Source organism: Anas platyrhynchos, chromosome 14, assembly GCF_047663525.1.
Source record: "Anas platyrhynchos isolate ZD024472 breed Pekin duck chromosome 14, IASCAAS_PekinDuck_T2T, whole genome shotgun sequence".
NCBI lineage: Eukaryota > Metazoa > Chordata > Aves > Anseriformes > Anatidae > Anas > Anas platyrhynchos.
The window spans coordinates 11,466,958-11,481,529 of record NC_092600.1 but is presented as its reverse complement, the minus strand read 5'-3'; the positions used below and the strand labels follow the sequence as shown (position 1 = coordinate 11,481,529).

Below are 14,572 nucleotides of genomic sequence, written 5' to 3'. Positions count from 1 at the left end.
GGAGCTCCGGCTCCCCCCCCTCTCCCGGCCCCCGGGGTCCATCCGAGCCGAGCCCCGCTAGGGCAGGTGCAGCAGGGAGTGCTTCTGGCGGAAGGCCTCCAGGAAGGAGAAGACGCCGCGTTTGCGAGGCCCGGGCCCCGCAGCCCCGCCGCTGCCCCCGTTCGCCTTCGGTACCTCCCCGCTCGGTGCCTCCCCCGCCGCCGCCGCCGCCGCCGCCGCCCGCTGCCCCTCCACGGGTGCGCGCTTCGGCCTCGCCCCCGGCGCGGCGGCCACCAGGCACTTCTGGTACTGCACCTGTGGGGACACGGGGGGACACGGGGGGAAACGGCGTGACAGCCACCCGGCAGCAGGGCAGGACACGCAGGGCCGTGGGGTGATGCCTGGCACGGCGACCCGGCACCCTCCTGACCCCACATTGCGCCCAGCCTCGCCCCCAACCCTCCTGCCAGGAGCGCAGCTGTCCAGGCTGGGTGGATGTTGTGGGGTGTTTGGGGTGGGGTTACCCCCACTCCCCGGGGTGCCGCTCACCATGCAAGCCGCCTGCACCGCCTCCGAGATGGTGCCGGCGTCGGGCTCGCACCAGAAGGCCGTGCACTGGAAGTGCTGTCCCGTGTCCACGATGAGCGCAAAGGTGTGCGCGTCCCGGCCCACCCCGAGGAAGGTCACGTAGCGCACCTGGCACTCCCAGATGTGGGGCCTCTCTTCCTCCTGCAGGGACAGGACGGGCTGAGCCATCGCACGCCAAACCCACAGGGAACCCTGCAGACCTGGGCACCCCCCAGCCAGATCTCCTCCTCCCCGTGGGGGCTCGGCCGCTGTGGGCCAGGCCCTCCCCGGGGGGCTGCTTCTTCCTACCCTGGGTGCCTGCATCCTTCAGCTGCATCACCCCTGGGCCCCCCCTTCCCTCCCTGGTCCCACCTGTGCGGGGTGCACCCGCATGGCCGTGTCGGACACGCTGATGAGGGAGGGCGTCCAGCACTCCCGCCCAGGGCTTCTGGTCAGCTTCTCAATGGCCTCATTCAGCACGTCCATCCCTGGCAGGAGAGAAGTCCGGCTGCCGCTCCCTGCCCCAGCGAGGTGGTTGCTGGTGCTGGGTGCCCAGCAGGGAGCAGCCCCCCTATGTGGGATTTGCTCGGTCTCCCCACAAACGTGGACATTTCTCTGGCATCCCTCAGCTGCCGCAGGGCCAGCAGCACTTACCCATGGCCCTGGGTACGGGCAGGCTGCCGATGTACAGTGCTTCGTACTTCTGGATCGACTGCCTCACAGCATCCAGGATATCCACTGCCAAGAAAGGAGGGTTGGATGGGATCCCTGCCCCCCCAAAAAACTCCCAGGGTCCACCCCAAGGCCCACAGGGATGCATCAAGCCAGGCCACGACGTTCTGTCTGCTGGGCACCCCATGGCCCTGCTGATCTTCATGCTGGGGGCAGCACCTTGGGCACGGGGAGAGCAACACAGCCCCGCAGTGCGCTGGCAGGGGCACGGGAGCTGCAGCCAGGCCCTGTGCCCACGAGGTGGTACCTTGCAGCGGCAGGTCGTTAGTGGAGATGGGTTCCAGCGTGATGGCGTGTGGCAGCCTGCTGCTCGCTACTGCTCGCTCGGCCACGATCTGCAAGAGACAGAGTGCACAGGGTGCCGCACGCTAAGGGGCAGCCCGATGGCTACTGTGGATACCCAGACACCCTCCCTGTGGAGGGTGAGCAGAGCTCTGCGTGGGGAAACTGAGGCTCACATTGGCAGAGGCAGGGCTCCTGTGCCTCCCCTCACCCCCGAGACCACCCTAAAACACCCCCCCGTGAGCACCAGGGCCATGAGAGGGCTCTGTCCACCCATGCCTGCAGGCCCTATTAGCCTACCTTGGAGCACATTTTGTGCAGGGCCTTGGCGATGCCCTTGGCAGGAACGTTGCAGTGGAAGACGTGACACTTGAGCACGCAGGTGTCCTTGTCACTGGCCACAAAAGCAAAGTCCCTGCACGGCCACGAGCAAATAAATGAGCCAGGTCCCAGCAGAGGCAGCCTGCTTCGCTGCCCCTAGCCCGACACCACGTTACCTGTCCCTGCACGTCGCAACAGGAGGGGAGAAAGGAGAGCGGATAGGTTACTGCCTGGGTTCCTTCACCCCGAACGGGCAGAGCCACAGCGAGCCCGTGTGTTCTGCCCCTGCCTCCAGCACCTGCCGTTGTTGCAGCCAACACCCCAGACGCGGATGTTGAGGATGGGCTGGCAATGGATGAGGCTGTGGTCGAGGGGGTCTACCAGGCTCATGGTGTCCTTCTTCAGGATCATCACCAGGTCCTGGCCCTGCAGAGAGTCGGGGGCACCCTCAGCTTGGCAGCAGGCCTGGGCAGCCCCAGCACACGCCCCATGTGTAGGGACAGCCGCAGCCATTCAGCCTACTGTGCGTGGTCAGAGTTGGCTCTGCCACCGGCACAGCTCCCTGGGCTCCCCACTCCCTCTGTGTGAGGACAGCCAGCCCCAGCAGCACTGGTCCCCGGGCACGGAGGGGACACGGTACCGTGACTGAGCACCACCCCAGGCTCTCACCTCACCCCAGTTGTCTGCAGAGCCCTGGCCCTGGCACTTGCTGTTGGAGAGCTGCTGGATGCAGTTGTTGACAGCGATGCTGCTCTTGCCAGGTGCCAGGTCCTCCTCAGGGATCTCAACCCAGCCCAGCGAACGTACAGCGAAGCACTGAGCAGAAACACACCTGGGGCTTGAACGACAGGCCAGCACAGCCCCTGTCTCACGCCCCTCACCGTGCCGACACGGCCACCCCTGCCCTTGCTTCCACCTCTGTGCCTGCCAGCTGCTAACTGCACGCTCCTCTGCCAGCCCCAGCACACAGTGCTGTAACAAACCCTCTGCGCGGGCTGGGCTGGGTGCAGGAATCTTCTGGCATGCCAGGAAGCCCCCTGGTGCAGTACCTTTGAGCTGGGCTCCGTGCTGTGCTGGAGGTCGTCTCTGTGCCAGGGCAGCGAGGTCCTGCAAAGGGACAGGGTGGTGAGGGGAATGTCCAGGGAAGTGCAGGAGCAGAAAGCCCTGGCACCAAGAGACCCCCACACCACCAGCCGGGTGCTATCCCATGAAGGTGCTCAGCTTGAGCCCAATCTGTGTGGCTGTTCTGGGGAAACACAGCAGGGACCGGCACCCACTGGTGGCCGTGGGACACCGGTACCCCTGAGTACCACGAGCTGGCAGAGCACGCAGGCAGCCCTACCTCCTGGAGAGCGAAGCCATGGGGCTGGGAATGGGCCTGGTTTTTGTTGGGTGCTTCACCACGGAGGCCTGGCAGTCCTGAGAAAGAAGACGAAAGGGGTGAGGGCAGCAAGAGGGGGTGTCAGGAGAGGACGTCTGCAGAGGCACCAGGTAGGAGGCCTCCCTCCCAGGACAGCAGTCTCAGTTCACGGGCAGCCTGAGAAGAACCAGGATAGGATCAACATGGGCCCTCCTCAAGTCCTTCAAGGGGCTTAACCCTGAGCAGGAGCAGGACTTTTGGGTGACAGAGAGAGTCCTGCTCCAAGGGGAGGCAGGACAAGGTACCCAGAGGGTCCTTCAGCAACCCACCCGCTCCCACGGCAGGCTTCTGCCAGGTAGTGGGAACCAACACTCCCCTGCCCACATCCCCTACCGTTTCCTGGAGTGTCTCCTCTCCATCAGCCTTCAGGCACCCTCCTGGGCTCGTGGTATGTGCAGGGTGCTGCCACTGCGTTGTGCCAGTGGGCACGTGCCAGTAGTAGGTGCCCAGAGTGTCATGGATTTTCCTCCAGCCTGGGGGGAGGTCTGTGTCCGTCTCCAGGCTCTGGTCACTCCAGAGGTTGTCTGTGCAGAGAGAGCGTGAAGCAAAGGGGGAAAGCTCCCACAGCTGCTCCCAGCTGCAGGGAGCCTTGGGAAGCAAGCAGCTTTGGCCAGCAGGGAGAGGGTCATGCAGCTGCCTTTAGGGCGCGATGTGTTGCCCCAAAACACAGCTGAGCACAGGGTTTGGGAGAGGAGTGCTGACCAGGAAGGTTTACAGGTATGCCAGAGAGGCTGCAATAGCAACAGACCCCAGGGCACCATAACCAGTGCAGGCAGTCGCCTCCCTGACATCTGGAGGAACGGGGTGACCCCACCATGAGCACACAGAGCTTGGGCAGCCTGAATCTGTCAGGAGGCCTTGCCAGGGACGTTGCCGTGCTGACTGCCAGCCCCGAGACCCTCCTGCTAGCACTCAGGTCCCAGCTCTTTGCCAGCACTCCGGGATGCCCAAGCCTGGCTTCCTCCCAGCTTCACTGGGGAAAGGCACAGACCCTCCTCCCCGCACCTCCAGCTCCGAAGAGATTAAGAGAACGAGCCCGCGGTACGGATAAATAACCAGATCTGCTCCTGGGCGTGCAGCTAAAAATACCCAGAGGTCGCCGTGCCCCTTTGTGGGTGCTTATCCCCGGGGGGCTGTGCTGGCCTGAGCATAACCACACCGCTGACAGCGGCCCTGCCACCACCACCAGCCCAGGGGGGCTGTGCTCACCCCGCTCCGAGCCCTGCACCCCGTGGGCTGCCTCCTGCGCCCCGTCTGCTCTCGGGGTTGTGGCTGCAGACCCAGGATCTGCCCCCTCCACCTCTTTCTGCACCCCCCCATCTCTCTGTGCCCTGCCCGTGCCCTTCCTCCGGGCAGCGGGGAGCGCAGCAGGAGGCAGACAATGGCGCAGAGCCCGCAAAGGCTGCGCCCAGCAGCTCCTGCAGCAGCCGGGCAGGGCCGAGGGGCTCCCCAAAGCCCCGCACCCCCCCGTCTGAGCTCGGGAGGGTGATGGGGGGGTCCCCGACCATCACCCTCTGCACGTCCCGGCCCCGTTCCCACCCCTTTTATCCCCGGCTGACCGTCGCAGTTGACGAGGATGATGGCCAGCATGTAGTCCTTGCCCAGCATGGCCCCGGCTGCCGGGCCCCGGCTGCGGCAGGGGCTGGAGGGGAGCGGGGGCAGCGCCTTTTTGGGGGGGGGGTCTGCGGCTACCGGGAGCCGGAGCGCAGGGAAGGGGCCGGGAGGGAGCGGTGGGAGGGCGGTGTTTGGGGTAGGAGGGGACGGGCTGGGCGTGGAAAGGGCGTGGGGGGAGGCTGGGGGGGGGGATTGGGAGCGATTGGGAAGCGAGAGGAGGGGAAGGGGAGGAGGCGGCTGAGGGTGGGGGTCCCGAGCCCGGGGGGTGCTGGTGTGGGAGGTTGTCAGGTGCAGGTGTCGGTGGGGAAAGGGTATTGGGTGTGTAGGGGCAGGAGAGGAGGGGTTTGGGGTGTGTTAGTGGGCTCAGATGGGCTCTATCCCACCCCGTGTGCCCTCGGGTTCGTGCTGTCCCCTCCCCACGCCAAAAGGCTTTTTCCATTCCCGTGCCCTTCGCACGGATCAGCCCTTTCCCATTCCCTCCACGCTTATTCTGCATTAACTCTCTCTCATGCATGCTCAGATCCTCGCCATTTAGGAGGAAATCGGAGGGTTTGCACAGGTCTAAAGACAACTGCCCGTGGTCCAACCTCTTCCAGGCAGTACCGAAGCCACCGGGCTGTGGTGCCCGTCCTGTTCCTGCTTCCACACAATGTGCAGCGCTCTGCACTGCCAGTTTGAGACTTCTGCTTGCCATGCTGTCCTGAGCTGACAGTCTTAGCTCGGTATCTGGGGGCAGAAGCTCTGGATACATTTGTTGTGCATCTCAATTTCACAGAATTATAGAACATCTCGGGTTGGAAGGGGCCTTAAAGATCCTCTGACCCCAACTCCACCATAGGCAGGGGTGCCGCCAACTGGATCAAGTTGGCCAAGGCCCCATCCAGCTTGGCCTTGAACACCTCCAGGGATGGGGCATCCACAACTTCTCTTGGCACTTGTTCCAGTGGCTCACTACCCTTACAGTGAAGGATTTCCTTCTAATGTCTATCCCCTTATGGTTTACAACCATTCCCCCTTGTCCTATCATTATCTACCAGAGTAAAGAGTCCTTCACCATTTTTTTGTAAGACCCCTTTAAGTAACAAAAGGTCTCAATGAGGTCTCCACCACTCCTTTTCCCCATGGAGCTCTCCATGTGCTGTTACACACAGTCCTTCCAAGCGTTAGGTGCCCAGTGACATGTTCCAAGATGGTTTGCAATCTGTCTGGCCAGCCCATGATGGCTTCTTCTTGTTTCCTTCCACACATCCAGAAACTAGGAGTCCAAGTAGGGCTTCTTCTAGCCTGGATGTAGCATATGTTCTTGAGAGCCTCCCATGCCAACTCGTCTGCCCTGCTTCTTTCCATGCATGGCTCTCTGCAGAGCTTGTATTTTTTGGAAGTACAAAATAAATTTTTAACGTACGTTTCCCTGCTTTCAGCTAGGCCTGCCATTTTTGCTCAGAGCTCAGCCCAATTCATGCGTTCTGTGGGCTAACATGCCCCTGATCTCATGAGACTGTTTCACAGTACCCATCCCTCCTATCTGCTCGCCTGCTGGCCTAAAAAAGGCACCAGCTCCATAATCCAATTTGGTAGCAATCTACCATTATTTCTCTTTTTATCTTCTGTTGAAATCTGTTTTCTTGGCTGCAAGCTATTTTTTTTATTTCTTTGTGAGGAACAACTGAAGGAATTGAGGCTGTTTAGCCTGGGGAAAAGGAGGTCGAGGGGAGACCTCATTGCTTTCTACAGCAACCTGAAAGAAGGAGGTTGTAGTGAGGTGGTTGTCATTCCTTTTTTTTTTTTTTTTTTTTTTTTTTTTTTTCCAGGTGACAAATGATAGGATGCAAGGAAACAGTTTCCAGTACCACCAGGGGAGGTTTGTCTTGGATATTACTTGTTATAGTAACTCATTACTTGTGATATTACTTGTAATATCACAGTGTGTTCTTCTACATGTTTCCTTGTCCTTAGTGCAACTGAATTTTAGAGAATGCTTCCCAAAAATGGGCTTGGATATTCAGACATGTGGCAACAACTCTGAATCAAATTGTTCTGTTTTTTCTTCCTGCTTAGTAGACCTGTCAGTGACCTCCAAAGAAGAAGAAATGAATAAGAGAAAGTCTGAAGATGCCAGATCAGAAATCCTGTCCCAACAAACGCTTGCTTGATAAAGCACTTGGTTACATGTCTAAAGGCTAATCAAAGGAAACAGAAGAAATAACAGCAGGCAGAGAGAGCCCTGTAACCTACTCAGTGAAAATGGAGCACACTAAATAGGCTGATCCTCATATCATCAGGGAAGAGCAGTCCCTGGTGCCATGGGTGATCCACCCCTGCATCATCCCTGGTGCAAAACCCACCAAGGTGACTCGCTGAAAGGTAATGTCATGAAGGGTAATTATGGCCTACAGCGATATAAGACATTATGGGATGCAGAGGGAGAATTTAGAAATGGAACAGAGCAGAACCTAGGGACTGCATGAAACTTCATATGGGATGTTTAGGGGAACAGACATAGGAAGGAGAAAAGGTGGGATCAGTGCAGATATGGGAGGGATGAACATGGCAAAACAGATAGAAAAAAAGAGAAAAGGAGCCAGTGGCATGTAAACAAGGGGCAGGTAGGTATGCTTGACTAACAGAGAATTTTGTTTCATCACTGTAGTCTGTCCTATACTCTTAAATCCTATTTCTTCTGTGTAACTGTGCTCTCTGCTTTGAGCCTTTGTTTTTGAGCAGCTGGTGAACCTCAGGCTGCACTAGCTGCTGAGTAGACTAGGTGGTCTGGATACCCTCAGCGTCTGAGGACCGGGCTGGTCCACCATAAAAGTGGGTAAATTCTATGTGAGGGAAGGGACATTGCTCCTAGCTGCTACGGTAAGCACCAGGAAGCTCTTTTGGTAAAGGTAAGGTAAGCTCCTTTGACCATTGCTCTAGAACTACACCCTAAGAAAGGAAAATACAACACACGAGAGTATGTAGCAGGGAGAGTACCTTGCACACTCACCCAAACCTGCTTTAAGCACAGTAAATTCAGCTCTGGACCAGATATGGATTTGAGGGCAAGCTGTTGATGGGAGCAGTCATAAAGATGACCTGGTTATAATGGAAAAAATACAATCAATTACGATTGAGCATTTATATCCCCACAAGCTAGCACCTGACAGGCACTGAACATGACAGCTTGAGGCACTTCTCTGTCACATTCATGCATTATCTTGACAGGGTATCCTGTTGCTCCCCTTCTTGGTCATCCTTTTTCCAGTTGACCAAGGCCCTCTGAGGCATAAAATGACCAGAGTTAAAACTACTAGTTGACCTCTCCCTGACATTATTTTTAAATCTTAGGTTTCCAAATAATTATCAATATTAAGAATAAGATGAACTCTGCTACAAGAATTAAAACCCCTTGGGGGCACTCCAGTTCTGTGTAGGCCAGTCTTTTCTCCCAATCACAAGTCACATTCATTAGTTACTTGTGAAAATAAAATTTGGTTTACAATTATAAGCTTTTATTACACACAGAGTCTACTATGAAACTTACTTTTTAATTTTAACTTTCAATGACTCTTCTGTAGGAACAACTTCCCAGGTACTAGGGTCGACAGATGCTTTCACCTGAGTATAGTGAGTCCAGCCTTTTCCCACAGCTCTTATGGTTGTTTCAGGGCTGAGCAGTACTTGGAATGGTCCTTCCTGCTCAGGGCAGAGTTTTGATTCTCTCCAGGTACGTATCAGCATCCTTCACATGGAATGATGCACTGGGAATTCCAACAGTGGGCTTTGAGCCAACAGTCTATGAACCCTGAGAGACGTCAAGGAAGAAGACAACCTGAGTATACAGTTTTTGAGAAAAAGACCCTTGGTTTCAAGAGTAGGTATCTCACTGCTTTCACCCAGGTATGGTAGTCCAAACATCTCATATGGCAAAACTCCTGTATCTTTCTTAGAAGCAGTTCAAATTCTGAGAAGAGCTAAAGGTAAGCATTTTGTCCAGGAAAGCTTAGTCTCTAAAACCAATTTTGACAGGTGTTTCTTCTCCAGACGAGGAAGGATACCATGGAGTACAAAACTCCCATTTTATTCCCAAAGTTCTCATTAATCCTTGCAAAATGTATGAAGTAAAATGACTTCCTTGATCTGAGTCTACATTTTCAACAATCCCATACATAGGGATAATTTGTTCCAGAATTATCTTTATCACCTCAACAGCTGTTGTTGATACTGAAGGAAAAGCTTCTACCCATTCTGGCAAACGGTCAATTAATGCTAGCACGTACTTGCATCTACCTACATTATGTAATTCAGTAAAATCTACTTGGATGCTCTGAAAGGGTCAAAGTCCTTGCTTCCAGAGGTTGCCTTCTTACTCGCTTGTTGTCCTGCCCTGCTCCCATGACACACCCCATTCCTACATACACATATTTCTCAATAGCGTCACACCTCGCCTGGCTTCCCAGTGGCTTCCTTGACGTAGAACAGCTAAATTTTCCCTCATGATTTGTTTATTTACTATTTCTCTTCCATCAGGGAGAGCCCACCATCCCTCTGACTCCTTTGTTCCTGGCTCCTTGAAGGTTTCTATCTCTTTTTCATTGCTTAGGTGGAAGCTTACACACGTGTAGAAGAAACAGCTCCATTTCTACTTCTAATTGCAGAGCCATTTTTTAAGCCTTTTCACCTATAATTCTGTTTCCCCATTGAACTAGGGAGTTTCCTTTTTGATGTCCTCTTGATACACACCACAGCAATCCCTTCAGGTAATAATAATTTTTCCCAAATCTGCCTAATTAATTCTTCATGGATCGATCCTTTTCCCTTACTGTCTATTAAACCCCTTTCTTTCCATTTTTTCCCCCCAATTTACGTATCACCCCATCTGCACAACACAAACATATAGCTCCCCGTTTCCCTTGTAAAACTTTATTTTACCAATTCTGACGTAAAAACATTATGGGCCCTGCCCTTCACGGACCGCGCATGCGCGGAGGCGGCGCTTTGCCGCCACGCAGCGAGCGGCGGGCGGGGCACAGGGCGAGCTCCGCGGCGCCCTCTGGCGCCACCTGCTGGCAGCTGCCGGTACTGCAGGCCCCGGGCAGCCTTGCCCTCTGCTGCCGCCTGGCGGCACAACAGCGGCACCACAGGCGAGGGGCGCTGCGCACGCGCAGTTCGGGGTTTTGCTCTAGTGCAGTAGGCGCAGTGGGGCCTCACAGCCCTGCTGCCCACAGGAGGGCTCCGGGCTGTGTCCCTCCCCGTGAACTAACCCTTAAACGGAACCCGAATCCAAGCCTTAAACACAACCCCGAACCCAAGCCTTAAACACAACTCCGAATCCAAGCCTTAAACACAACCCCGAACCCAACCCCTAAACACAACCCTGAACCCTACCCTTAAATAGAACCATGAACCCAACCCTTAAACACACCCCTGAATCCAACCCCTAAACACAACCCCGAATCCAACCCTTAAACAACCCCGAACCCAACCCCTAACCACAATCCCAAACACAACCCCTAAACACAACCCCAAACCCAACCCTTAAACATAACCCCAAACACAACCCCTTAACACAACCCCAAACCCAACCCTTAAACACGACCCCAAACCCAAACCCTAAACAGAACCCCGAACCCAGCAGCAGTGTTCACAGGGCTTGGGCGCGCACGCTGCACATAGCTCAAGCAACCTGGCACGTGCTTTGCTTTTTGTCGCTGTGGCGTGGCCAGGCTAATGCCATCGCTTTTATGAGTAATTCTCCATTTCATTGTTTGTTCTTTTTCTTTTAATGGTTCTCTTTTTCAGGAGGGCATCCTTTCTGAGCTGGCCATGAGGTGCTCCGAAGTTGGGACTGGAGCTTTCAATGGCAAGAACCTTAGACTGCAGTCCAGGAGACCTGAAATTCCCTTGGCAAACCTTACACCACTGCACCCCCAACAGGACTCTGAGATTTCTCTCCTTCCAGACCCTTTCCCTCCTCTAATACTCCCCCTAACCTTAGATTAAAGCTACCTGAGTTGCCCATGAAATAACAAAAGCGTCTTGGGAGACTGCATCTGGCAGCCTTAATCAAATCCCACCCACAATGGGACTCTGAGCTTTGTTGTTCCCAAAACTTAAGCCCCAAAACAGAACACTGACCCCAAGGCAAAACTCATGGTATCTAACCGCCAAGGAGCCATCTCTTTTACAAGCATTTCTCTATTTAATTGGTTTTCTTCTTATTTTACTGCTTCTCAACTGGACACTGAACTTTATTGCTCCCCAAAACCTAAGCCTAAACAAAACCCTCACCCCCTAGGCAAAGTGAGCTGTAACTACGTGCTAAGGAGAGCTGGAGCTTGGCACTTCTCCCTGAATGCAGCGCTGATTCCGTCGCTCTGGCATTGCCAGGCTGATGCCATCACATTTACAAGAAATTCTTCGTTTCATTAGTTTTCCTTTTTTTTTCTTTTTTTTTTTTTTTTTTAAATGCTTCTCCTCTTTCAGGAGTTCATCCTTGCTGAGCTGGACATGAAGTGCTGTGCTGAAGCTGGAATGCTGCGTGCTTAATGGCAGAGTGGCAAGAACCTTAGACTGCAGTCAGAGACATGAAATTCCCTTGGCAAGCTTTACACAACCACACTCCCAACAGATCTCTGCACTCTCTCTCCTTCCAAACCCTTTCCCTCCTCTAAAACTCACCTTAACCTTAGCCTACAGTTACCTAAGCCTCCCATGAAATAGTGCTACCAAGGGAAGCCTTTTGGGAGACCTGAACACGCAGCCTTAATACGATCCCGCTCACGGCAGGACTCTAAGTTTGTCGCACCCCATGAACTAACCCTTAAACAGAACCCTGAATTCCAAGGCAAGGCGCACTGTAGCTAGCTGCCAAGGAGCGCTGGAGCTCGTGTCTTCTCCAGAAAAGTGGCTCTCCCCCTTGCTGGAGGACCATGGGGACTCCAGCTTGGCCCACGTCACCATGGAGGGGGAGGCTGGTGCCCAGCACCACTTCCCAACACGTCTGCCCCACTGCGCTGCTTTCTCCTGCCGTGTGCTTCCCCTTCACCGCTAGCACATCCTGCGACAGTGCCCACAATGCACACACACCCTCCTTGACGCACACCAGTGCTGACGCTACCACCGCAAGGACTTCCCAGCTTCTCTGGAGCTCATTTTGCATGTTGGGATTTTTGGGACTTTACCTCCCCTCCTGAAAGACCAGGACACCATGAGAGGTGCTGCAAGATCTGCCTGAAGGAGGAGTGATGGCAAAGGCTTCAGGGCAGCTGAAACAAGGTGTGCCAAGACCTTCAAGGATCTTTCCCTCTTGACCACTGCCACTGCTGCATGCCAAGGCCCAAGGAGCACACTGCTGTAGCATGCAGCACGGCTGGGACTCCCAGGCAATACTGGGGCATATTGCCTGAGGCCAGGTATTTTGGGACTGCTTCATTTCCCCCCTGCATGCATATCTGGGTCCTGGTGCTGGTGCAGCCCCTGCTCCCGACCCCACAAAGCCCAGCCACGAGGCCAGGCACTGCCAGCAGCTCTGGATGAGCAGCATCAGCACAGTGCTGTGAAGGGAGCCTTTACCGGCTGCAGTTCTGACCCTGAGGCTCCTGACCTGCTTTCCCACTGCCAGCTACATTTTGACCCATTAAAGGTCATCGGAAGCTGTGTTTATTTTTAGTTTTCCCTTTTAAGCTGCCCTCAAGCACCGAGGACTGACGGGAGGAAGAACCATCCTCCCTCCCACCAGCGCTGGACCAGGACCCCGGGACATTGATGCTGAGCAGCCGTGCCCACCACGAGTCCTAACGAGAGGCACGGCACTGGTGGCACCAGGCTGGCACAACTCCTGCCATGCTCCCCAGGGAGCCCCCGGCTGCTGCTTCCCAGTAAAAGCCATGCAGCCTTGGCAAGTGCTGCTGCTTTCTTCTTGGCGTTATCACAAGGGCTTGGTTTTCCTTTTGTTCCTCATATTGTTTTGCAGGGAAACAGAGAAGCACAGCAGTTCCTGCACAGCTTGGGGATCGCTGGGTCTCTGTACCCACCAGGCTGGCCTGGGGACACAGCATTTTCCTCCCCCTTCCCCATCGCCCACCCTCCATCCCATGCTGCAGCCAGCCACCATGAGGAGCCTGAGCCACGTAATTAGGAAAAATCATTTCTTTTTACACTTCTAAGAGTAAGAAATATCACAGAACCGCTAGCCACAGGTAGGTGGCGGGTTCTCTCTTTTGTAGGAAATCTCACTTTTTTCTTTTCTTCCCCACAGTCTAAAAATGGAACGCGGGCACTTCAAATAAATTCCTGGAGAACAAAACTGAGAAAACACAATGGGATTTGTATCAAAGTGTTTGGATTAATTAGCTTAAACTGAAAGCTTTCATTCTGATTTCAACCTCAGCTTTATGTACCAATAAATAAATAAAAAAATTAAAGCAACAAAGCTTTGCAAGTTGAAAAATCGAAATGTTGCGCCCTGAAAATATCAAAACGAGATGCTTAGCCTCGCCGAGCTGCTTTGTTTCTTTCTAAAAGCAAATGGCATCAAGACCAACATCTTTGTAAGCAGCTTAGATCATTAAGAGCTTCAAAAAAATCTAGATCAGCATAAGCAATTAATATCTTAAGCAGGTTTTTTTTTTTTTTTTCCTCCCAAGGAAGTGTAAAACTACTAGCTGGCCAAAATTATCGAACTATTTCTTTGAATACTTTCCTTTTACTGCATGGTTGTCACATGGAGCTTGAGCCTGAAGCCCCAAACTTGCTGCTCAGTGCTCTCTGTGTTGGACACATCAGTTCAGCCCCTCGCAGCTCATATTGTGAATCCTGGAAGGGAAAGAAATATGAAGGAGGTTGGGATTTTATCAGTGTTTGTAGTCTAAAGATGAACAAACCAAGTTTTTGTTAACATTTTCCTACTGTGGGTGAAATTGAGAAATGAAAAATTGGGGATCTGGGGATCATTGTGCTCACTTTGTTACTTTCCTTTCTCCTTGTCAAATGCGTTTCTGTTTAAACAGCAAAAAATGAAAAGGGTAAAACCAGAAGCAGAGAAGAATAATAGAGGAAAAGAGAGGCTGGAAGGTAGAAATGCAGGGAAACAGAGAAGTTAAAATGAAATATTTTGAAAGTTTGATTTTCTAGAGACATCTCCAGATGAAATACATTTCCTTTGCAAACCTCACCAACGAGAACAACGTTGATGTTTGGAGCAATTTTCCCTTTGGATTTTCAATCACCTCTCCCCACTGCAGCACCCGAAGGAGCCCCTGCTGCAGACCCCTGGAGGTTTGTGCCATGGGGGCTGTGCCCTGTGGGTCAGCATCCAGCAGTTCCTGGGTGCTTTTGTTCATGGGAAGGGCGCCCATGGATGTCCTCTGTTCCTTGCTGGTGTCACTCGTGTCCCTGCCGAGCCTTGCTGCTGCTCAGGATGCCGGTCCCCATTTCTGAGCCTCTCCCATTTCTCCTTGCTATCCCCGTTCTGCAGTCCCGCAGTACTTTCCCCACCCCATGTTAATTATACTGTGGGAACTGGCTGCTCGATGAGGTTTTGCTCCTTCTCCGTGCCATGGTGCTGCAGCTGCTTCGGTGGGGTGAGGCTGGGGAGCAGCAGGGACTCATCCTGACTCCTGCCACTGGGCTGGGTGGCCTTGTGCCTCCCTGGGTCCTGCTGCACCGTGC

General features: G+C 54.0%; 1 protein-coding gene and 1 long non-coding RNA gene across 2 annotated transcripts; one reads left to right on the top strand and one right to left on the bottom strand.

Annotated features, from left to right (window-relative positions):
- Nucleotides 1-8: 8 nt before the first annotated feature.
- On the bottom strand, nucleotides 9-5,054 carry APBB3 (amyloid beta precursor protein binding family B member 3). Its single transcript, XM_072023241.1, has 12 exons — nucleotides 4,861-5,054; nucleotides 3,635-3,825; nucleotides 3,224-3,300; nucleotides 2,931-2,988; nucleotides 2,551-2,697; nucleotides 2,180-2,307; nucleotides 1,861-2,023; nucleotides 1,526-1,613; nucleotides 1,201-1,284; nucleotides 919-1,034; nucleotides 529-726; nucleotides 9-294 (listed from the first exon to the last, which is right to left on the bottom strand). Exons 1-12 carry the CDS (start codon nucleotides 4,907-4,909, stop codon nucleotides 58-60), a joined length of 1,536 nt encoding a protein of 511 aa, XP_071879342.1. The 5' UTR covers nucleotides 4,910-5,054; the 3' UTR covers nucleotides 9-57.
- A 5,863-nt stretch (nucleotides 5,055-10,917) lies between these two features.
- On the top strand, nucleotides 10,918-14,213 carry LOC101796661 (uncharacterized). The gene is made up of 3 exons (XR_001190984.5): nucleotides 10,918-12,780; nucleotides 12,876-13,070; nucleotides 13,161-14,213. It is a non-coding gene; the product is annotated as an uncharacterized lncRNA (long non-coding RNA).
- The last annotated feature ends 359 nt before the right edge of the window (nucleotides 14,214-14,572 follow it).

What these genes read in the sequence shown, in the direction of transcription:
- APBB3 (XM_072023241.1), bottom strand. Translation starts at nt 4,909, where the DNA reads ATGCTGGGCAAGGACTACATGCTGGCCATCATCCTCGTCAACTGCGAC. An exon ending in AGGAGACACTCCAGGAAACG is followed by an intron (nt 3,301 to 3,634) that starts GTAGGGGATGTG and finishes CTTCTTTCTCAG; the next exon opens with GACTGCCAGGCCTCCGTGGT. An exon ending in GTTGGCTGCAACAACGGCAG is followed by an intron (nt 2,024 to 2,179) that starts GTGCTGGAGGCA and finishes GCAGCGAAGCAG; the next exon opens with GCTGCCTCTGCTGGGACCTG.